Source organism: Jatropha curcas, chromosome 11 (assembly GCF_041381405.1).
Source record: "Jatropha curcas cultivar XTBG-Jc1 chromosome 11, XTBG_Jcur_1.0, whole genome shotgun sequence".
Classification (NCBI taxonomy): Eukaryota; Viridiplantae; Streptophyta; class Magnoliopsida; order Malpighiales; family Euphorbiaceae; genus Jatropha; species Jatropha curcas.
The window spans coordinates 12,026,414-12,051,240 of NC_143161.1; the positions used below are offsets into that span (position 1 = coordinate 12,026,414).

The 24,827-nt window shown below is 41.4% G+C and overlaps 1 protein-coding gene and 1 long non-coding RNA gene across 2 annotated transcripts in view; one reads left to right on the forward strand and one right to left on the reverse strand.

Moving 5' to 3' along the window:
* Positions 1-281: 281 nt before the first annotated feature.
* LOC149492582 (vacuolar protein sorting-associated protein 60.2-like) overlaps positions 282-24,827 on the forward strand; it is a 44,515-nt gene continuing 19,969 nt past the window's right edge. The window contains exons 1-4 of the mRNA XM_089715878.1: positions 282-460; positions 2,100-2,153; positions 2,781-2,966; positions 19,585-19,678. Coding sequence (XP_089572004.1) covers positions 282-460; positions 2,100-2,153; positions 2,781-2,966; positions 19,585-19,678 — 513 coding nt within the window. The remainder of the gene's footprint in view (positions 461-2,099; positions 2,154-2,780; positions 2,967-19,584; positions 19,679-24,827) is intronic.
* On the reverse strand, positions 21,192-23,063 carry LOC149492583 (uncharacterized). Its single transcript, XR_016318756.1, has 2 exons — positions 22,174-23,063; positions 21,192-21,362 (listed from the first exon to the last, which is right to left on the reverse strand). It is a non-coding gene; the product is annotated as an uncharacterized LOC149492583 (long non-coding RNA).

Below are 24,827 nucleotides of genomic sequence, written 5' to 3' on the forward strand. Positions count from 1 at the left end.
ATGTCCCGCCCCCTGTGCGATGAGTAGACAAAAATTGCTGACGTGTACGAGGCGCACATCGACATCAGGTTGCCGGAATGGACCGTTGTGGGCCTTCAAAGTAAGCCGCACGGGCCTGTTGATCTCGGAAGGAGGTGACGGGCCCAAAGCTCTTCTTAGGCTTGGTCGAATGGGCTTCGGCCCAAATTGTTTACTATAAGTAACTTCCTTCTTAATCGATTCAATTTCACTTATCACAAACCCTAAGCAATTGAGAATTCTCTGAACTTTCAACCAAAAAGATGTCTCAACTCTCTGAAATTCCTGCCTCTGCCTACACTCGGGAGATGGAGACCCTCGGGGCCCTACCCGATATCCCGACGTTCGATGGTGAGCCAGTGTCGGTAAGCCGAAATCTGCTGACCCCCGGGACGCGGCCGTTGCAGCTTCTTCCATCGCCAGGTACGGAGTTCCCGATCCGGTACGAGACGAGTCGGATGCGCGGCTTTTAGTCCGAGGTAAGTAGAAAATTCCTTTCTCTTTTTTTTTTGTTTTTTATTGCTTTTGATCCATAACTGTAGCAATAGGACTATGTTTTTGCGTTTAGGCCTGCGTCAACAGTCGTGTCCCGCATGTAGTAGTTGCGTGGTGCGGCTGTTCTTCCATGAACAGTTGCGTGACGCAGCTGTTCTTAAATGAATAGTTGCGTGACGCAACTGTTCGAGGCGCCAGAAACCCTAGCTTGCCTTGAACCTTTGAATCGACCCCCTTTTAAATGTGTTAGACCTTGATTTGTTGATGTTCGATTGTTGATAGCTCTAGGCGACTTGATTTTGCCCTGAAAATTACACGAAAACAATACAAACATAGTGGAATTAGGTTGAAATTGAACTACTGTATACCTTCGACAGTTGCGTCACGCAGCTGTTCTTTGGAAGAACAGTTGCGTGACGCGACTGTTCGTCAATGTGTAAGAGTCTCGGATAGTTGCGTGACGCAGCTCGCGAGATGCGTGGTGCGACTTCGTGGTTATGGGACACATCTGTTCTTAGGGCCACATATTTCAAACAGTTGCGTGATGCAGCTGTGGGGTGGCATAGCGCGAGTGCTGAGGTGCGCTACACAGCTATGTTTCTGAGTGCGCAACTTAGGCAAAGCTGCGTGACGAGACTCCTTAGACGCGTGACGCGGCTTTGTAGTTGCGTGACGCAGCTACGGTTCAAACCGAACTTTGGTTTTTATTTTTCTTGCCATAGAAGAAGATGAACAATTCTTAGTCTTATATTTATTGAAATTGAAATTTTTCTTACAGGTTAATCTGGGCAAGGCCCGCTCGGGCGGATCGGCTACTGATGCTTCTGCTTTCTGGGATCTGCTGGACCCACCTATGCGAGCTCGGGTTGTCGCTGCAGGCTTTAGAGATTACGCTGCAGGATTGCGCCGCACGCAGCCTCGTTTCCCGCCCGCTATGCGATATGCATTGATGGAGCGGTGGAACGATTGCACACATACTTTCGTGTTCGGGTTCGGCGAGATGACTCTCACACCCATGGACTATGCTGCGATTACTGGCCTGCGCTTCACTGGCCCGGTTCCTCCACTGGATGCTCGGTATCAGACGGCCACTCTCGGGGCCCAGCTAGTCTGTTCCTTGCTCGGTGTCACTACTCAGACCCGGTACACCGTCTAGGGGTGCATGTCTTACGAGATGGTCTTCTGGCTCTGGGCCGAGAGGATCAGGACCCGGTTGGAGGCTTGGAGGGAGTTGCCGGAGGAGGCCCGACATGTTGCTCCTGCTTACACTCGGGAAGAGAGGGACCAGGCTGCTCGGTCCTTCTTGTTCTACATTATTTCATCCCAGTTGCTGTGCACCTCCCAGAATAAGGGAGATCCGGCGGTGCTGGCATGTCTTCAAGATCTGAGCCAGGTCGGGTCCTTGGACTGGGCCACACTCGGTTTGGCTCATCTCTATCACGGTCTGGACGTCTGGACCCGTGGTAGCGGTGAGTCGAACTGGCTGTTCATCCGACCTCTAGAGGTAACATTCTTTCGCTCTTCACCTTTTTATTCATGATTCTCAACTGTTCAACTAACTGATGTTATTTTTGTCTCTGTTGCAGGTATGGTCCTATGAGTATTGTATCTATCCGGGTGGTCCGAGTGGCGACTCTTCGGTTGAGTCTAGGAGGATTCCTCGCTATCTGGCCCACTGCCATCACACTTATGCCAGTGGCGAGGATCCTGAGTACTGGCAGAGCTTGCTTAATGACCGGGAGCTGTCCGATGTAAGTACACGCAGATACTCTGAACATTTAGCTTATCTTCTTTTTCAACGTACAACGAATACTGATTTCTTATTCTTTTGTAGTTGTCCCTGACTACATGGGACTGCGAGGCCTGGAGGACCTACCCAGGCCGGGAGGTGGCTGAGTTGCATACCTGGTCGAGGCTGCTGATGCGAGGATACTGGGTTGACCGCTATTTTCTTGGAGAGAGAGTCTTTGACACTCCGACAGCTCCATCACAGCGGAGGGTACCGCATGCCCCTCCTCGACATATGTGTCTGCTGGAGGGCTTGACCCGGGAGGACCTGGAGGTAGAGTACAGAGGCTTCTCGGCGAACGATTTCCTGTCCACCAGCGACTTCCCCTCTTACTTTGCCTCTCGGATGCAGGCGCGGCTCCCCGAGGTCCTCGAGTACACCCAGGTAACTCATCTGATCTTCTGCCTTATTTACTGTTATTACTATTCTCACTGTTTCAAATCATTGATGCCATTATTTTCTCTGTAACTTAATGCAGGAGCAGAAGACGCACAAGACTGGCTCACTACCGAGCTGAGGCAACGGCTGAGGCCGGTGGCGCGGCTGCTCCGGCTGGACCGGCCGGTGTAGTGCTGGGTGACGTACCGTTTCCACCTGGTATGGAGGTAGTGCTGGATCCTGGTCTAGGCCTTGGGTCTGGCATCATCATCCCTGCTGATCTTCGGCAGGCTCCTCCTCCGGTGCAGTTGGACCCTGAGCACACTACACATGTAAGTTATAAACCGAATTTACGAAGTTAGAAGCATTGTACCTGAGTAATCTTTTAATGGATGTTCCTTATTTGCAGGTGCCGGCCCAGAGATATCAGGAGGTCTACCAGCGGTTCGGGTTTGCTCGATCTTACATTGGTCGGCTCTACTCCGAGGGGCACGAGCTGGTATGAACTTTACACATATTTACCTTTTTGCTTCTTATTATTTTGGTAAATTTTCTTACACATGCTTGCCTTTATAGGAGCTGGAGGACGGGAGACTGCGGAGGCATCAGTCCCGTCAGTCTAGTGCCGTGAGCCGGCTTCAGGCAGAGGTGGAGCGACTTCGGACGAGACTAGAGGTCGAGGGCATCCCACTCGACTCTTCTGATGAGGATGAGGATGGCTCTTCTTCCGATGGCGCACCACCATCTCCACCCCCTCCGACTGTTGCTGGCCCTAGCCGTAGGCGGCGGTAGTCCTGCTGCACGTCTCATTCATTTTTGAACATTTTTGAACATTTATTAGTTTTTTTTCTTTATTGTTTATTTTTTTGGATGGTTGTACAGTTATACCATAGTCACTATTTGTATTTCTTTTGGTATTATTTACATTTTTATTATATCTTGCTTTTATTATATTGTGGCATGTGTTTGTATTTTACAATTGTGAAGTCCTGTTCCTGCAAAATAAAACACAAACACAAACACGAGAAAGAAAACGGTGTCCTGTTTATTTACAAAAGCGGTCCACCTCGTTAGTGGTCCAAAGACTAATTTATTATAGATAAAATGAATGAAATAAATAAAGAATGAAATAATGGACTTAAAACGAAATACTATAAAAATTAATCACCAAACAACAGTGGATCGCATCACTTACCTGACAGGGTGATTAACGCGGTCATAAAGGTTCAACCTCTTTATTGTACAAATCATCTTTCTTATTGATTAGTGCGGCTTTAAATGGTCACCGACCCAAGTAGTCCACACATGAATGTCTTTTCAACTACTCTTGACAGTGGGCATTAAGTCGAGTGATAACAATGTTTCACTCACCGGTCCCTTTACCCTACTATAAATGGGCGTTTCATTTCACTTTTCCTTCACATCCAATCAGTCAAAGCAGATCATTTCTTAGATAATCCCTTTTTCATGGCCTTCAGAAGCCAAGTCTCCTCCTTCGTCCAATCTATCTCCGATGACCTATGGCAGATTCCCCCTATGGATCAACTTGCCTGGTTAAGGTATTTCAAAGACCTAAAACATAACCACGGCTTCTTGTCTTGGCTCGTTACCCATTTTAATCCGAACACCATGGTTTTCCGGTTTGAAGACTCTGAGGTGACTCCGACCTACGAGGAAATGTGCGCCGTGATGGATCATCATCCTGAACAAAACGAAACTCCGGCCTTACCCCCAGGTCCTAGGTATAATCTAGTTGAGATTGCGACCTTATGTCCGGTTTATCTCCCTGATGGCATAAACACGGATCAGGGTCTACCTTTGGAGCCTTTTCTCAACAAGGTTTTGTCCATGAACGTGGATCCTTCTTGGATTCGAGCTTGCTGCTTCTTGCTGCTGAATGTGTATGCCATAAAGAACCGTTAGCCCGGGATTGGAGATTTTCAACTTTTGACAGTAGTTCATGACATGCAGCTGTACCGTCGTACTGTCTTCATGATGATCATGGGAGAAACGATGTGTTGGGTAAGGGATATTGCCCTTCATATCACCAATTTCAATATTCATCATCGCGGTTGTCCAATATTGCTGCAGGCCTGGGCTTTAGACAAGTTAAGTCTGCTTCTTTCGGTCCCTGCTCGTTTGATCCCAACTTATGGTCTCGCCAACTTTCGGTCTCGGACTCGAGGACATTTCGACTTTGGGGATAACCCAACAATTCGCTGGATTTGTCCCTGGTGGAGAATTAGATTGGTCACGACTGGAAGTATGAATCTCAACTATGTGTTGTATGCTAGTCTAGACCGTTCCATGGCCTATTTTCCTGACAGGATCAGCCGTCAGTATGGGATGATACAGCGTGTTCCCCGAATCCATAACTTCGAAAGCGGTCTAATAACATCACATCTATTGACCAGTTTGGTTGACCGTTGGCGAAATCGAAACACTGTGTTTTTAGATGAAGGAACGATGCAGGATGCTGTGACACCCGCATATGTCAACTGGTTCTTTACCCCACAATGATGTCGTGCCCTGTGAAGGTTGGCCTCTACTGATAGGCCCTACTAGAATAAATTATTGTCTTTTCTTTTCCTTTTGTACCCGGGCCATGAGCTTTTATTTAAATGTATCTGCTTTTCTTTCAATGAATGACCTTGATGGCTCTGCCTTTATTAGTTTCTACTTCCTGCACACATGAATCAACAACATACAACAAACTTTTTCCTTTGGAATTATTTGTTGCGTTAGTTATTTGGGCCTCCTGCCCTTGGGTTAACAAATGAAAGTTCGTAAAGTAAAGGTTATTTTGCAAAAATAAAATAAAAGCTTATGCTTGGAAACAACAAAGAATGGAGTGATTATTTTATTACTTGCACAAATCAAACAAAAATAATAAATGTAACTCCTTCATGTATGCATGAACCTATGCAAGTGCTAAGGTTTATTTATGGTTTTATATTGATATTTCCAGGGAAATCACTGAGAAAATGGTGTTCGTTCCTCTGATCAGTGTCTTAAAAGGGTTCATTGTTTAAGCAGGGCCGTCAGTTGGAACATCTTAGATCAAATGAGTCGATCTTGAATCAAGTAAGCGGAAAGGAAGGTTTTGCATCCTTTGACCGTAACCCCGGAACAGTAAGAAAACTTTGAAATTCAAATCCTTTATTGATCTCACTTCTTTTCAACCTTATACAGAAGTAAAAAGAATTTATTTTAATACAATGGTCATTTGCCATAACTACTCGATTTCCTATTCTCCTTCGAGTCAAATTGATGGTGTTGAGCAACCAATCACACATTTATCACGAACGCATGGCATGAATTTTGCATTTAAACTAAGCACCACGCGTTGATCCTGAAAATTTTATTTTTATATATTTTTATTCATACTCTAACTTTTGCCTAGGCCGCCCTTTCGGGTTTTCAACCTAGCGAGCTTAATTTTTACCTAAGCCGCCCTTTCGGGTTTTCAACTTAGCATTTTTTTAATCGAAATCATCATTTCAGATATAGAATTTCTTCATTTGGTCTTGATTGACGATTCGATTGACAGGTTCTCCTTCCATAGTGACCAATTCAGCGGCGCCTTTTGCTAATAGTTTGTGGATTCTGAACGGTCCATGCCAGTTGGGTTTAAATTTCCCACCAGGATGATGTTGAGCTTCGTGATCCAATAATCTGATCAATACCAAATCTTCATTCTTTAAGGCCTTGGATGTACTCGTTTATTGTAGAAACGAGCAATTCTTCTTTTTCTCATTTGATCCTGGAATCGAGCATTCAGTCTTTTCCCGTCTAAGAGCGTCAGATCTTCATATCTCTTCTTAACCCATTCCTCTTCGGTCAGACCAGCTTCTACCAAAACCCTGAGAGACTTCTTTTCGAGCTCTATCGGTAACACTGCCTCCATTCCGTATACAAGTTTGAAAGGAGAAGCTCCGTTTACTGATTTGAATGTAGTGCGATGCCCCCAGAGCGCGAAAGGAAGTTTCTCAGCCCAGCTTATGTACCTTTCACACATCTTTGACAGGATTCTTTTGATCTCCTTATTCGCAGCTTCTACTGTACCATTAGCCTGAGGGCGATAAGGAGAAGAATGGTGATGCTCAATCTTGTATCTATAAAGCAATTGGCCAACATCTGCCTGAAAGTGAGATCCATTATCTGTAACTATGTGATGGGGAACACCATAGCGATAGAAAATGTTCTGTTCAATGAATCTAGCCACATGTTTGGCGGTTAAGGTTTTGTAAGATTGAGCCTCAATCCATCTAGAGAAGTAGTCAACTGCAACCAATATGTACTGATGGCCGTTTGATGCTGCTGGTGATATTTTGCCGATGACGTCTATGCCCCATCCAGTAAAAGGCCAAGAAGGAGTTGTCGAGTGGAGTTCAACAGCAGGTAAGTGGCTTTTATTATCATGGTATTGGCAAGCTTTGCAACGATGCACATACTGAACACAGTCACCTTCCATCTGCACCCAGAAATAACCCTGCCTCATGATTTTTCTTGCTAGGCTCATGCCGCTTAGGTGAGTACCGCAAACTCCTTCATGCACCTTCCTCATTATGTCTTCTCCTTCTTTCTTGCTCACACATCTTAGCAACATCCCATCCCAAGCTCTTCTGTAGAGTTCACCATCAGCTAGAACATAATTCAGAGCCATTTTTCTGAGAATTGCACGGTCTTCTTTCGTAGCATCATCAGAAAAAGTACCGTCTTTCATGTACCTCAGAATATCCGTGAACCATGGTTCTTCCTTCGGTTCTATCTGGTTCACAAAATGATCTTTACAACACGGGATATTGGCTGCGGTAATGATAAATGGCTTCTTCGGAACTTTACTCAAATCCTGCCAAGCCGATGCTAAGTTTGCCAAGGCGTCTGGAATTCTGTTATAGGTTCTTCCTATATGAGTGAAAGTGATCTTGTCGAATAGTGCTGCCTTCTTCAACAAGTACTCGACATAGGGCTTTAATCTTTCTTCTTCCGCCTTCCATCTCTCGTTAGCATGTTCAATAACCAATAACGAATCTCCTATTACTTCGACCTCCTTAGTACCGGATGCAAGGAGAGCTTCCATCCCCATGATGCATGCTTCATACTCCGCCATGTTATTAGTAACCGGGAACAACAACCTTTTTGCACATCGTGGTAACCTCGCCATTAGGTGCTTCAATTACGATACCAGCCCCGGCTCCATTTCTGTTGGCTGATCCATCAAAGTATAATCTCCATTTCTGTTTTCGATGCATAGTAAGTATTCATCCGGAAATTCCAATTCCCAAGGTTCATCACTTGCAATTGGATTTTCTGCCAAGAATTCTGCTATGGCCCGACCTTTGACCGTCTTCTTCGTTACAAAGTCCGCATCCGCACTAGACATCTGAACCAACCATTTAGACAACCGTCCCTCTAGAGTAGGCATTTTCTGCAAATACTTCAGAGGATCAATTTTGGAGACAACAGTGACCTTGAAGGAATCAAAATACGGTCTCAATTTCTTTATCGCCCACACCACTGCCATGCACGTTTTCTCAATCAGATTGTACTTCTCCTCTGTAGGCAATAGTTTCTTACTAATGTAATAGATAGCCTTTTCTACTCCAGCTGTGTCCGGTTGTACCAAAATTGCCCCAACTCCTGCATCTTCTACAGATAGATACAAGATTAGAGGTTCTCCTGGTCTTGGTGAGCTGAGCACCGGTGGATTCATCAAGTATTTCTTTATGTGGTCAAAGGCCTTCTAGCAGTCTTCGTTCCACCTGACTGGTTGATTCTTCTTCAGTAGCTTGAAAATCGGAGCACAGGTGATGGATAACCTCGAAATGAACCTGCTGATATACTGAATCTTACCGAGGAAGCTTCTCACCTGACGTTCTGTTCTTGGCGGTTCCATGTCCTGAATGGCTTTTATCTAGTCGGGGTCAACCTCAATCCCGTTAGGCCCTACAACAAAACCTAACAACTTCCCCTTTGTTACTCCGAATACGCACTTCTTGGGATTGAGTCTCAAATTGTACTGCTTGACCCGTGCGAAGAATTTTTCCAACATCTCTGCATGTTCTTCCTGTGTCTTTGTCATGATCACCATGTCATCTACATATACTTCCAACCCTTTATGGATCATATCATGAACAGAGTGGTAGCCATTCTCTAGTATGTTGCCCCGGCATTCTTCAGTCCAAACGGCATTACTTTGTAGCAAAACGTTCCGAAGTCCGTGGTGAAGGCCGTCTTGTGCTTGTCCACTAAAGCCATCAATATTTGATTGTATCCGGAAAATTCGTCCATAATAGAATAACATCCCATTTCGGCAGCGCTGTCGATTAAAACATCTATGTGCGGAAGTGGAAAGTCATCTTTAGGTGAGGCTTTATTCAAATCTCTGTAGTCGACACAGACCCTTATCCTCCCATCTTTTTTGAGCACCGGGACTATATTAGCCAACCATTCTGGATAATGTACTACTTCTAAGAATCCTGCATCCAACTGTTTCTGGACTTCAGCTTTGATCTTGTCCTGCCATTCTGGTCTGACCCTTCTCCTTTTCTGTTTTACTGGCTTAATACTCGGATCAGTAGGAATGAAGTGCTCTACTATTGATCTGTCGATCCCTGGCATGTCCGCATAGCTCCAGGCAAATACCTCTGAATTTCTTTTAATACATTCTTGAAGGTCCTGTCTGAGCTCATGTTTAAAGTCTGATTCGATTTCGATTATTTTAGGATCTTCGGTGGTGCTTAAATTAAATGCAAAATGATGCAATGCATTTATGTCAAATATGCGAGTGGTGTAATCAATGCCATGAACGTGACAATCAGGGAAATAAGAAAACAAATAGTCAAAGTTCACTTCCATTGATTGAAATAAAAGAGGAAAACCATCCATATTGTTCTCAAAACAAGCGTCAGAAAAACAAAATACAAGATTAACTGCCTGTTCAATACATTCATTACAGGTATCTTTTATTGCCTGGATCACTTCATTGGCATCTGCAACTCCTTCTCCTTCCTCCGGGGTGGCTTCTATCTTCTCATCAACTAGCTTCACCTTCGATGCCTTCCTCTCCGCCTCTTCGGTGTCTTCAGCAGCTAGAACCGACTGGAGGATGCGCGCCTTGGCCTTTTGCTCTTGCATCAACTTGGAAGCTTCATCCCCAATCCCCAGAAAGTCTTCAAACTTGGATATCTTCTTCAACCACTCAGATTCAATGCTCGCTTCTGTCATGCATATCATGAATTCAGTCCCATCTAGCAGCTGTTCCAAGGAAGGTTCGGGCGATTTGATCAGCTTCTCCTCATAATTAGTCATAAATATCTCCAAGCCGGGATAGGTCTTTCCCCTACTCTGAAATTCCCCTTCAGCTTGTGGAACAAAGAAGATCTGATTCAAGTTTGGCCCTCTGACCGGAGATCGGATCTCATATCTTTCCTTTTTTCTATTTTCAGAATATCCCAGTCCGCGCTTGTCTTGCTGCCCCAATGCCGATGAGAGTGGTTCAAACATTCCTTGTAGCTCCCGGCCCAAACCTTTGTCGTACTGCCAATTCATCTTCTTCATCATCTTTCTCGAAAAAGGACTCATGCTATTTACTGCACTTTTGCTCTTGGCGGTGGATGCATCAATTACTGCCACTTGAAAGCCCGATAACGGTACTACCAGCTCTAAGCCCTCTACTGTTGCTACACTCAGATCTTCCTGTGCATTGACTGTCACCACATCTGTACCCCACGGAATTTTCACTTTTCTGTGCAGAGTGGACGGAACTGCGCCTAAGGGATGGAGCCATGGTCTTCCTAACAAAAGAGCATAGTTGGTTAAGATATCAAGCACAACTACATCTATCCAGCTTTCCACTGCGCCTGTGGATATCTTCGCTTTAAAGGTCCCTTTCGCATTTCGCATAGTATTGTCATAAGCCTTGACCACCATGTTTGACGGCTCAAGCTCTGATTCTTCGATCTTAAACTTGGACAGCATTTTCAACGGGCATACACACAATGTTGACCCATTATCGACCATCACATTCCGGGTGTCTCGTCCATTGACGGCAATCTGAATATATAGTGGCTTACAGTGGTTCCTTCCTTCTGGTGGAAGGTCTGAGTCAAAGAAAGTGACTTCGCCTATTCTCTGCTGTAGCACATTGATCATGTCGACACTTTGAATTCGAGCCGGCACTCTGACAAAAGTCATAGCTTCCAGTAAAGCTTCTCTGTGCTCCTTAGATGCTATCAGCAAATCCCATATCGAAATATCAGCTCTTGTTCTTTGTAATTGACTCAGCACCGAACTGGCAGTCACCCCATGAGGAGCCTTGTTCTGACTACTTTCTCCAATCTCAACAGTCTTCTTCTGTCCCTTTACTACCTCTTCCTCTTTCTTCTTTTCCTTCGGCTCCTCTCCGCCTTTCTCTGTCATTCTCTTCTTCATTCCCTCAACAGCAACCTCTTTCCCCTTGGTCTGCATACTGCTTTCGGGATCGTATACTCGCCCACTCCGGGTCAGACTCTAAATACCTACCTCGTTCACTTCCTCCTCACTGCTATAGTACCACTGTTCTTCTTGATTAGCTAAGCTCTTATGAATGGCAAGCTGTAGTTGTTCATCTTCATCCTCTGGTACTTCACCCACCTGTACCGTGATGCTTTTCTCGATCTCGATCTTCACATGCATCTTTTCCTCCTCATCACTACTACAGTCATCCCATATGTTCAACATGGAACACATCCGCTCTTCCCATTCTGCTTCTGCTAATACCACCTCTTCCGGCAATCCACTCCCGATCGCATTGACCGATCCACCTGACTGAGTCTTACGGGACGGATAATTGTATTGATATTGGGGAAGCGGGTTGTTCTTGGTGCTGGGCTTGTTCTTGTCTGAAGGCTTGGTAATCTTCCCACTGTCAATCAAATCTTGAATATCATGCCTCAATTTGAAACATTCATCAGTTGAATGCCCTTTGCACTGATGATAATCACAATTTCTGTCCATGTACCTCCCTCGCATGGGCTTAGTTGGATCGACTGGCAGCTTCAACAACACTCCGTTCTTGATGCATGACCTTAGCACTGTGCTCAAGGGTCTGCCTAAATCTGTGAATTCTCTTCTGGCTCTCTCATTAACTGCCCCCACTATGGCATTATTGTTCCCCGACTGGTTTTGATTACTGCCCCCGGCACCTCTGTCACCATAAGAAGTCCGGTAGTTGCCAAACCCTCTGTTCTTTTTCTTTTCTTCCTTATACAGCTCTTCTATGTTCAGGCCAGCGCTTTTAACTAGAGCAAAATCGGTGAGAGGTTGGGTCAACATCCTTTCCTTGAAGAAGGGCAACAGGCTCCTACTGAAGATACGGATCAATTCTTTATCCTTCGGTCTTGTCTGAACTCTATACAGCTTCGTTCTCCATCTCCTGTAGTAATCAGAAAAGCTTTCATCTTTTCCCTGTCCTAAACTTTCCATATCACGCAGATTGAACTCATCACTCTCGTCGGTCTTGAAATGCTTAAGAAAAGCGGTCTGCAGCTTGATCCAATTCTTCTGAACCTCCTCATCTAGACCATCGTACCACCTTCGATAGTCTTTATGCAGTGTTTGCGGGAATGCACGCAAGACATCTTCCTCATTATACCGGTTCATCTGTGATACTCGGAGAAATTCAGACAGGTGAGAACGAGGATCATTGTCTCCTTCAAATATAGAATGCTTGAATGTTTTAAACGAGGCTGAACTGGTCGGGTGCAAAACATACTCGGTTATGTGAAAGTTGGTGATCGGGTCTTTTTCTTTCATTGCAGCCATTTTGTCAAATTTTTCCTTTAGTTCAGCAAGTTGCTTGAGCACATCATTCTCAACAGGTGTGGCGTTTCCCACAGAAGTCTGATTATCTGACACAGGGTCGGGCACTTGCCTCTCTTCAACCACAGGCTGGCTGCTAGAAGGGGGAGTATTTTGGTTTTGAGCCCTGTCTTGAGCGAGAGCTGCAGCCACAATCTGAGCTATGGTCCTCATCTGAGCTTGTGAAAACCCTGATTCACCCCCTATATCGTCTGCCATCTCTACTGAATCTGAGTCGGGCTCTGAATCTGAAGAACTTGAATAGTTTACTGAACTGACCGGGACAAATTCAGGGATTGGGGATATTCTGAGTAGACGCTAACCAGGATGTCGGTGCCAAGCTCTCGAAGTAGTTTCCCGAGAAGGATCAATTCTGGCAAAAAATTTCTGAGTTAAAAAGGGTCCTGCATGTATGCATGCGAAAATGAAAGCACATAGGATGAGAAATGCATTTCTAATGTGCTAAAGCCAGCATGGAAATAAGATCTCGAGTTCAACGACTGGACCAAAAATTCGGTGTGAATAATATGACAATAACTTATTTTGTATTTAAACATTTCGGGCATTATCTGTCGTCGACCGTTCCTTTTGGATTTACGATCGACTATTTTCTCTCAAATCCCTAACTTTTGCCTCGGAATGAAAGAATCTCCGAGCGGGATTTTATTATTTTGTTATTTATTTTTTTTATTACGTATTTTATTTTGTATCCTTACTTTTTGCCTTGGAACATATGGCCCCAAGCAGGATTTTCATTTTATTCTGTTACAAATTTTCTAATCTCTCACTTATTTTCAGATAATGCGAGGAATGTAGAAATACAATTAAATCGCAACCCCCTTATATCTCCCTTTTCTTTCGGGTTTTGATTTACAATAAGTGATTGCATAGTATTATTCAGAATGAAGTTGAAATCCAGTCTCAAAATCAAGGTCAAATGTCCATGCTGAACATTAGCTCTTATTAATGCATAGCTGAAAAAGAAAAACGTTACATGGTGCATGAATGTCACAACATATGTACAGTTTATATCAAACAGGGTAACGGGAGTTGGGGAAATGCATGCCTTCCAACCTTATGTCTCCCACACACGAATTCCGTTGATATAAAATTCCGACATCTGTTTCCTAGGAATTGGTCTAATCTCGACAACCAGCAGGGGGTTTTGAGATTGACGATATTAACTCTCGGAAATGAATGTGGCATATCAACAGCAAACAGAATCGGGTGCACCTTAGGGGAAGTAACTAAGGCTTTTAACTAAGTGCATTGGCTTTAGTCTTATTGGGCTTAACAAAGTCTGGGTTCCGCAAACAGGATTCGGGCTTTGTTAGGCCTACTCCTTTTGACGCACCTTTGAGGTACTAGGCTTGCGGTTGGTAGTAATGTTAATTTTCGGATGGATGCACCTAAAACGCGAGGTTTAGGCTAGATCCACCATCAAACTTAACACCAGTACCGAAGGGTAGTACGGGTAGAATGAGGTGAGAAGAAAGAAATGCGAATGAATGCAAAAGTCCTAGAAAGAAAAAGGAAAGCAGTTAAACACATACGGACGATTAATAATTTTCCATCGGCTTTTCTAACCAATTTTATTTAAAAAGGTAGGCCTTTTTTAGAGTCAACTCCTAATTGCAACCTACTACATTGTTTATTAGAAACAACCGGGGATTAGTGGGTGCAAAATCCCCAGTGAAGTCGCCAAACTGTTTTCGCCCCATTTGAGATCCTTTAAAACCTCGGAAGGACCTCGGAAAACATCTTTTTTTATTTATATTTTTCTTATTATTTTTTTTAAAAAGGGTGATAAAAATCATTTTGGATGTACGATGCCGATAAATCGGTCTTATAAATTATTTTAGTCGCCACCCATTATTTCGGCAATGGGACCGTTTCCAATTTTATTTTATAAAAGTGACTTCTTTTAACCCAATTTTATTTAAGGCCAAATTATTTGAAAGAAAACTGGTCAGGCGTACCAAGTACGATTCTAGGTAAGGGAGTTAGGTACGTCGGCCTGTTGGAAGCCGACGCCCGGAAAACCGGCCTCTTTTAACCTACGATTTCTAATTTGATTTTATTTTAGAAAAGCCATTTATTTAAACCCAACCCGAATAAATCGAACCGAGTTTCTATGTGGAAAATTAGTTAACCGTCCCAATTAGGTTCATTCATTGCATTCATCACAAATAAATCAGATAGATGCATCATCCACCCATAATACATATCAAATAAAGATAAAAAGACCCGCTCTTGCCTTATGGTTAAAGGCGGGCCACAAACCGAGCTTAATAATATAATTAATGATAAACAATAAGAAATAAATCCTAAAAAAAATCTCATAATCATCAATAATTAATTAATTTAATTTGATTAAGACTCAGTTTGCCCATAATTGAACATTTTCCGGGTTAGGATTAAAATCTACTTAATGAAATGAAATTAAAATAAAGTAAAGAAACCATTCTGGAATCTTAAGACAGTCGCGTCACGCAGCTGTTCTATGAAGAACAGTCGCGTGGCGCAACTCCCATTATTCATTCTGGAACTTTAGAACAGTCGCGTCACGCGGGTGTTCTATGAAGAACAGTCGCGTGACGGAACTCTTATCATATTATCAGAAATAGGAACAGTTGCGTCACGCAGCTGTTCTATGAAGAACAGTTGCGTGACGGAACTCCTAGCTACGTGACGGAACTATTCGTAACTTATTAAAATTCTCTACTTTGTTGATTATTTACTCAAGATATCACATTAAATACAAATATGAGAATAAAAGTATACTGGGTGTACAAATAGCTGCGTCACGCAGGTGGTCCAGTCCGAATCAAAGACTTTTGGACATGAACAGCCACGTCACGCGGGTAGTAGCTGCGTGACGCGACTGCTCTGGTCCGCAACTACCTTTCAAACTACCTTTTTTATGTGTTCTTTTTGTTAAAGATGATTAAACACAGCTCAGAAAAGTCCAACAGTGGGCAAACTTACGTTTTACCAATAACAAATTAACTAACTATTACGAAAATGAGATTTTTAAGAAACAAGAGACTAGAAATGAAAAAGACAAGTAAAAATAGTTACCTAGCCCTCAGATTTGAGGATTGCATGCACTGAGATTAGCTTAGAGACGTTGTTTCACGATCCCAGAAATGTAGTTACCACGTTTTTCACAGAACCAATGTTTTTCCTTTTTTTTCTTTTCTCTCTTTTTCTCTTCTAATATTTTTATACTTTTTGATTTAAAAAACTAAACTGTTAAGGGCTTGATCTTCCTCAAGTTTACTCACTTGAGTTCTTAGGGAAGAGACCCTGGCCGTTTAATCGAAAAACTTAGGTTAAAGTCTTAGAATCCTTAGAGAAAATGAGAGAAAGTGTCAAAAGTCCCGTTTTTGCTGCGGAATGTTGTATTTATATGGCTAGGGCAACAGGGCAGTCGCGTCACGCGGGTATAAGCTGCGTGATGCACCCGTAAACCTGCGTGACGCGACTTACTTTTCATACAGTTGCCGCGTATCCATACATACAGTGTAGGCCGTTGCACGGGCGCGCGCCAGAGGTGTCAGCCCTGTTAGAGCTGCGTGACGCAGCTAATAGTGCCGTCACGCAGGTAATAGCTGCGTGACGCAACCCTAACGCGGGTCAGGCTCCTTTGGGCGGTTTGATTCAATTTTTGGTTCAAACACTTCTGGTTTATCGTGATACCTTATCCCTTGTCCTCATATCATCATTGGGTCAGGTGGAGGCATAAAATCACGCGTCAACAGTTTGCCCCCCCACTTTATCATTAATTGTATAAACGATTAATGTTAAAGTGGTCCATTGACGCGCCTTCTATCAGGCAATCCTCTCGAAGCTCGGTTTGATCGGCTTGGGAAGATGCTGAATCAATCAACTGGTCACCTCCTAAGCTCGGTTTGATCGGCTTCGTCAGTTTCCCTCCAACATGTGAATGACTTCAAAGCTCGGTTTAATCGGCTTGGAAGACACCTTCGGGGCTCGGTTTGATCGGCCTGAAGGGTTTTGAAGATTTGGTCACCTTCTCAGCTCGGTTTGGTCGGCTTTGTCGATTTCCCTGGGATCTGAAGAAGCATCCTCTAAGCTCGATTTGATCGGCGCGAAAGATGTTGATTTGATAACAAAGTCTTCGAAGCTCGGTTTGATCGGCTTGAAGAGCTTTGATCTAGCCACCTACTCAGCTCGGTTTGGTCTGCTTTGTCGGCTCCAGTCAGTTTAGAAAAGGCATCCTCGAGGCTCGGTTTGATCGGCTCGAGAGACGTTGATTTTACCCTGGTCAACTTCGCAACTCAACATCATTGACTGGGGGAGAAGTCCCGAACAGCTTCGCAATACATCATCACTGATCGGAAGGACCTATCAGCTTCGAAAAACCATCATCGGTTGGCCTGAAAAATTGTTCACCAGAAGAAAGAGAGCAATGTCCGTGTACGAACAGACTTTGCCTTTTGTTAGAAAAATATTGGAACATCACATGTTCCCATACATTACTTATGGAAAATTTTGCAAAAATTTTGGCATAAACGATTTAACAGACAATTTGTTATCTGCATTTTCAGATATACCTTTTATGATATAGTAGTCGAAAGAAAAACTCACCTGAGGGTAATCAGGGCAATTTGATGTCCTGCCCCCTTTGCGATGAGTAGACAAAAATTGCTGACGTGTACGAGGCGCACATCGACATCAGGTTGCCAGAATGGACCGTTGTGGGCCTTCGAAGTAAGCCGCACGGGCCTGTTGATCTCGGAAGGAGGTGACAGGCCCAAAGCTCTTCTTAGGCTTGGTCGAATGGGCTTCGGCCCAAATTGTTTACTATAAGTAACTTCCTTCTTAATCGATTCAATTTCACTTATCACAAACCCTAAGCAATTGAGAATTCTCTGAACTTTCAACCAAAAAGATGTCTCAACTCTCTGAAATTTCAACCAGTTTCATACAATATTCATCCTATTTCATACAGTTCTTCTTATCACTTTGGTTTCACTATAACCTTTTGGAGTTATACAGTTACATTGATTACAAATTGCATATTCATACAGTATAATGAGCAGCAAGTACGTCAATGGAAGTATCATGATATGTGTGCTTACATGCTTAGTTATCCATATGTGTTTACGTGTTTATTGCTACATATGTATGTGCTTACTTGTTTCTTAATAAGTTGAGATATCCACTAAGCTTTATTTGCTCAGCGAGTTATTTATTTAACTCGTAGGTTTCGAGACTGGACAGTAGAGAGTCAGCTTACAACTGCTGGAGTTCATCTTTGGAAGACCCAGTCTTCAGGGTAGCTACTCATTTTGATATTTTGATTCTGTATATCCTTATCATGGCATGTACAGGGCGCACAGTTAGGCCCATTTCATTTTGGAAACTAGTAAAATGTCTTGTAAATATTAGGTACATTATTAATGTAAACAGCATCACATGATATTATATTCAGCATACATTATGATATCAGCATGACAGGTCATAAAGTCAACCAGATTGTAGCGTTTCAACTCGGTTCATTTGGGTTAACGGGTGGACCGGGAAGGGATGTTACAGTGTTGCTTCAAGGTCTCCTTTGACTTCTGCTTCTTACATCCTTGCGCTTCTACCACATGCAAAATTGACTAGATAACTGCTCATGGAATCTTAAAATTCCAACTCTCTCCATCCATCTATTGTTAATCATATGCGAATTGAAGTTGCCAATGTACTTATTGGGTGGTGCATACAACATTGAAAAGTCTCTCAAGCTTCGCATGCTCTTTACAAATCAATAACATTGCACAACTTTTAAGTAATCACTTCTTAAATTATAGACTACTGTATTTTAGCATTCATCATCAGTCTTTGGTGAGTACCTTCTGCAACTTCTGTTTCAATTTCAGGGAACTTTTACTTAATGAAATATCTTTACCTACATTCATGTATGAAGTACTTCAAGTCAATTCTTTTGCAAAGTAAACCATCAAGCTTGAAGGATGTTTAGCACTGGCCTCGCGGATGGCATATTCCCATTGCTGGCCACTTGCCAAATTTAACTTTAATTTTTATTTTATAATAACCACCACCTCCTGTAGATGAGAATTCCTTAACAGAAAGTGCTTTCTAAGTTCATACAAAGTCTCCTCTTGTATTTGAGTTCAATACAGGATATATTTTTTGATCCTCTTTTCTGATTAAAAGCTCAAGGGCTTGAGTATAGAAGTTACTCCTGTGTGAAAAAAGGTTAAGGAGAAGGTTGTGTACAATAGTTGACCTCCCATTTTAACCTTGTCTTGGGGGAGCCTTGTATGTTGGAACACTATTTATATGCATAGAGGATGTTCTTGTCTACCTCTCATCATTTCTCATTTGACCCTTGCCTTATGAAATTCCAGAATGAAGGTTATCCAAACAATTGCCCAATTTCTTCCACCAAAAAGAATCATCTTAAAAAATTGGGTGGAAAATTTGGTGAGCTAGAAATGTATGAGATAGATTGAATTGGATTTTTCAGATGGAGAACCGTGTATTTAGACATTTGATTTCATTGTTTATTTATCGTTTTCTTTTGTTGCTTGCTTGTTTGATTTTTTATTATTTGAAGAGGAATGTTTTTAAACATTGAAATTAGGGGCTGAAATTTTTGTTAAGAAAGGAAGGCAAAAGATGATGATGCATTGATTATGACAATGATAATGAAGACATAAAAGGAGCTTTGGGAACACTTGCCTGAAAAAAAGGAAGAGTGGGAAAAGTACAAGACCTATTTTAATGTTTAAGACGGTTTCTCCAATCATCTTTTCATTAGCTTGTTCGTCCAACACTGATGTCAGTGATCAATTGGAACAATGGAGCTTCCATGACCACTGTGGACTTGTTTTCAGTTATATTCAGTTTCTATTTAATATTTTTCCCTATTGTTAGTCCATCAATATGTGATCTATGCTATCTTCTTGTTTTGGAATATAAGTAATTAATTTCTTATATTTTACTGTTGGGATTATATTATGTAGCTTTCTGTTCTGTATTATTCGTTCCCTATTTCTAAAATCCATGTATCTCTTGGACAGGTATGAAGGACAAAGGGACATGCTTCACAACCAGACATTCAACCATGATCAAGTTGTATTTGCTGCAGAGGGTATTAAAGATGCTCAACAAACTGTATGTCCTAAAGCCCTTTCAACATTTTCAAAGATTTTTAATTTCAGAAAAGCTAATTGAAAGGGTCTCATAATGTGTTTGCTTACTGGACTGATTTAATGGCAAAAGATGGGATAATGTGATGAGAGTATGGCAAGAAGCTATTTATAAACACTTGCTGCTCTTAAGTGTAATTTATAGAAGGGTAAATGCAATTTATCATTTGGTTAATGACACTACCCTTGTCCTCTTGCACACTTGAAAATGGTGTGGGACAGTCCAACTCTAGCACTTCCAACCTTAAATTTTATGATCACAAACTTATGTCCCATGATTTACATCTAATGTGAAATTATGGCAGGGAGCAATTTTTTATTTTTATTTTTATTTTTTTAAAGAAAGGAAGAAGCAAGGAGCTATTTATAAACACAAGCCGCTTCTTAAGTGTGATTGATAGAAGGGTAAATGCAATTTACCATTGGTTAATGTCACTACCCTTGTCCACTTGCACGCTTGAAATTTAATGGTTTGGGACGGTCCACCCTGCATCTGGTAGCCATCTCTTTTCCAACCTAAAATTTTATTATCATAAACTTTTGTCCCTTGATTTACATCTAATGGACGTGGGAATCTTTTATACCTCTTTATCAACTTGAATGTTTGGTCATCATTGTGTATCAATCCTTTCATTTTGATTTGTCTTCGCCCTAGATGAATTGATTGTTTAAATAAACAATACAAACAAACATGCGAGTAAATGGATAGAGCTTTTTTAATCAGCTACCCCGAACTGATAATATTATAGGTAAGCATATGCTCTAATGAATGGATGCCAACAGTCACCCTAAATTGCTCTCTTTCTCCCTCTCTTCCCTTTGTGTATCTCTCTCTGTATAGAGCAAGGATAAACTTCTATTTGAATGAAGGATGGGATTTTTGTTCCATTTTCAATGAAAAAGAACTAGATTCTGTTTTTATTCTTTAAATTCCTTCTCTTATAGCTCATTAGTGTAACAGAGGCATCAGAAACGCGGAAGTAGAACTAATGCCAGAATTTGAATATGAATAAAGGAGATAAATATGGACAAAAAGACTAGTCTGGTTCAGGGCTCTACATTTTTATGTAATCTACCCTTCTCAAAAACCATCAGTATTCATTGCCATGCTTGGTTTAAATTTCATGAATTTCAGTTTAAACATGATTTACTGCTTGTTGTAATATGACCTGGGTTTGGGGTATTGACTGAGACATAACTTTAAACAGTATTAGAAGTACAGCTAATGATCTGATTTGAGGATCCATGAGATTGCATTGATTTCTAATTAGATGACATTTAATACCAATGGTTTTTTTCTTTTTCATTTTTTTTGGTTGATGCAAGAGCAAAAGTGTCACGACCCATTTCCGTGGGTCGGACCGGCACTAGGACCTGGGTGGGCTTAAGGCCCCCGAAGCCCGTAGTAAGCCTAACTTATTTAAATCTCACAGTCTATTCATAATTATGGATTCAGGCCCATTAACTTATTATACATATGCATTCAAAATACAATTCATATATTTAATATGGACTTTATTATTTATTTACAACCCAACTGGAATACAATTGCGGAACTCTACCTTTATATTTACATCGTTATTTCTATCCTTAACAGTCTTCTACAATAAGTGTCTCAACTCTACAAGGCTTTTCTTTCTTTCTATTACCTGAAAAAAAAAATAGTAGGCAGGGGTGAGCGCCAAACTCAATGAGTAGGGTTAGATAACCCTCTCACCCCACACAATCACACAGATGCTAAATATTTTTATCTAGTTACCGTTTAATTATATGATCATGCAGTTTGTCACACAAATGGCAGTACAACAGCAATCACAAGTATCATCACCTTCATATAATCACATCACGTGGAAATTAGTCAGTGGCACCACCTGAAACCCCAACGAGCCGTCCTCACACATGGCTCGCCCTCTCATACATGTGCACCGGGGAGCCGATCCCCCATACGGCCAACTGGTCTAATCCTCACTGACCAGTCCTCTCATTGTTTTTCCATTCTCTCTTTTCTTTTCCATACCCACAGGAGGCAACCCGGTGGTCTCCATCCAATCTAGATCATCAAGTGCTCACAACAGGAGGCCACCCTGCGGGCTACAATCAAATCTAGATTATCAGGTGCGCAACAACAAGAAGCCATCCTGTGGTTTTCCATACAATCCATATCATCAGGTGCACACGGGGGAGCCGATCTCCCATTTTCCCGGCCGACGGTCAAATTTCATATCATATCATATTCAGGATCCATATCACAGACCGTCCTCACAAACCCATGGTGGTCCACGTCATCCCAATTCCACACAAACAAGGCATAGTGTATTCACAGCACAAGTAATCAAACAATTTTTAATATCAACAAATGGTGCATCATAATATGGCAATTCAATAAAATAATGCATGATAACATTTAGCCGTGAATGCATGAATGCAGGCGGATGATACTAGTTATCTAACACTACTCACTGTTTTTGTTGTCCTTAAAAGGACTGCCTTTCCTATTGTGCGCTCCCAGCCTTTGTCTTCACAGTCCGAGACTTTATACGTTTCTCAAAATATAAATTTGTCGAATTTTCGCTAGATCGGAGATTTTTACACATGCCAGATCGAAGAGCAGTAGCTGCCAGTGGCCGGATCCGACTGACAGTGCCGGAGAGAGGCGGAGACGGCGCGAAGAAGCTGGACAGGCTCGTTCCTGGTGGTCGGAGGCACACTGGAGCGGCGGCAGGGCGGTGGCGCGACAGATCTGTTGAGGCGCGATGCAGTCCTCTCTAGACTGCTGTCTCCGCTTGGTTCGAGCGGAGGGAGGGGCGGAACGGCAAGCTTGCCGAGGTCGAGCTGTCGCGGGGAGCAGCGGTGGCGCGCGAGGAGGTCCGATCAGCTGGGGGTGTCGCGCGACGCTGCTGCTGTTTTGCCTCGTCAAGAACACAGACGCAGTGAAGGGAAAAGAAGGAAAGAAAAAAAGGAAGAAGAAGAAGAAGAAGAAAAAGAAGAAGAAGAAGAAGGGAGGAGCAGTGGCTGGGGAGGTTGTCGGTGAACTGGAGGCGCAGGACTCAATGAGTGAGGGAGATAAGCGTTGAATATAGAGAGGAGGAAGTTTCTAGATGTTTTGGGTCGAACCGGTTCGATTCGATTCGATTCGGCCCAAATCTTTGGTTTTCAACTGGTTTTCGGCTTTTTCAATCGATTTTCGGTTCGGTTTCTCACAGTATTCGCACTAAAATATTAATATTAATTTCCAAGCTGTCGGTTCATTAAATTTAATTGGATAATGTTTGAAAATAAAAATTCAGGGTATTACAATCTCCCCCCCTTAAGACAATTCGTCCTCGAATTGAATCTAATGGGAAAGAATAAGAATGGACGCATAGAAAATTGTAAAGTTATAAGGAATTGCTTCCAATACCAAGGAGACAGCTCAAAAACGAAAATACAGGTCAAGGGAATAAAGTGAGTGGGGTATTCTGATTGTACGTCTACCGCTATAGGAAGCTTTATTACTTAATCTCCAAACTATCATACAGACAGTTGCTAGAAAATCTTTCTTTAAATAAAAATCTTGCAATTAAACGAGTTTTATAATAAAAGGCTTAATACATATATTTTTCCAAAATTAAATTTTATTACACATTTCTTTATGAAAACCAAATATAATTTGCAAAAAGCAAAACAATTTGAAATTTAATTTATTTATAATCAAAATAGAGTTATTTAACGTACATATGTTATGACTAAATCTTTTCTTACTCAAAACTGAAAAAAATGTTACCTTAATCCAAAATTTTAAGAAAAATTTTCTTATAACTCTCGTTGTCTATATTATCATATGGTTACTCGAGCTCACTCTATCAGTTCCTTTTATACACGTCCTCTATCCTTATCGTACGCTAGCGGAATTATTTAAATAGTTCATTTACTAAGAACATCCCTGCACTATTGGTTATCTTTCTCTATAGGGATCTCCACACCTTCTATTTAATTGCCGTACTTACTTCTAACACTTATTCCTTTAATTATCTTAACATGTATCATTAAAAGTTGACTTTCATAATAACATTTCATTTCACTTATGTTGCTTATTAATTTATCCTAAGGATATTGAAGCATACTTATTAAATATTCCATCCACTTAATTTCTATATATATATATATATATATATATATATATATATATATATATATATTAATCAAATTCTGCTGTCAGCTAAAGAATTTATTCGTTTCTATATGGAACTTCAGTTTATGCCTTAATTATGAAATACTAGCAAGGCCCTAATTAGCCTTTATAATACTTAAGCTAATCGTTTAATTTTTTCCATCCAAGTTTCAAAATATAGTATCAATTTATTTATCTCATCCTCAACTAATATCAATTAATAACTGTACATTTCACTACTTTAATAACTATTCTCAGACTTTCCTCTTGAAATTTAATTGTTTACTAAATTTATGGGCTGTTTACATCTACTACTGTTATCATTTTCAGATAGCCCCCTAATCAATTTAAGCATTGTCTCACAGAAGGATCAACTTCGAATATTCTTTTTCTTTGCTGCCAGCCATCCTGTCAGGATTTAAATTTATAAATTGTAATATTTATCAACTTTGTCACATACTTACATTGTATTGTATTAACATATCTTTTACTCCAAAACATCCTCTAATGGGGAATAGTTTTCTTATGATTTCGTAAATTACTTGACAATTTAAGTTTCCACATCAAGTCTTTTTACTTCTGTAGTCACAATTTACTACAGTTAAAAAGGCATAGTACTCAAAATTTCTATTTTTAATATATCTATTTCTAAGTTTCACTGCTTTATATCTCTTATTCCCAAGTTAATTCTACAGTTCATTTCTGTTACTGATGTCAAATCTCTTTTTCTTAAGAAAGTTTCTATTTCAATGGTTTCATTTATAATAATAGTTTGCAACACTAGTTATCTCATATCAGACATTTCATCAATTGTCTACTAAAGATTTTTTTTTTTTTTTTTTTTTTTTTTTTTGAGCAATTTAAAAGTCTTTATTTACTAATAGTTCTAATATACATTATTTCGCTGATATAAATCCTTAGATTAATTGTCTATTCAAAAATTCAACTAATGAGTTATCAACTG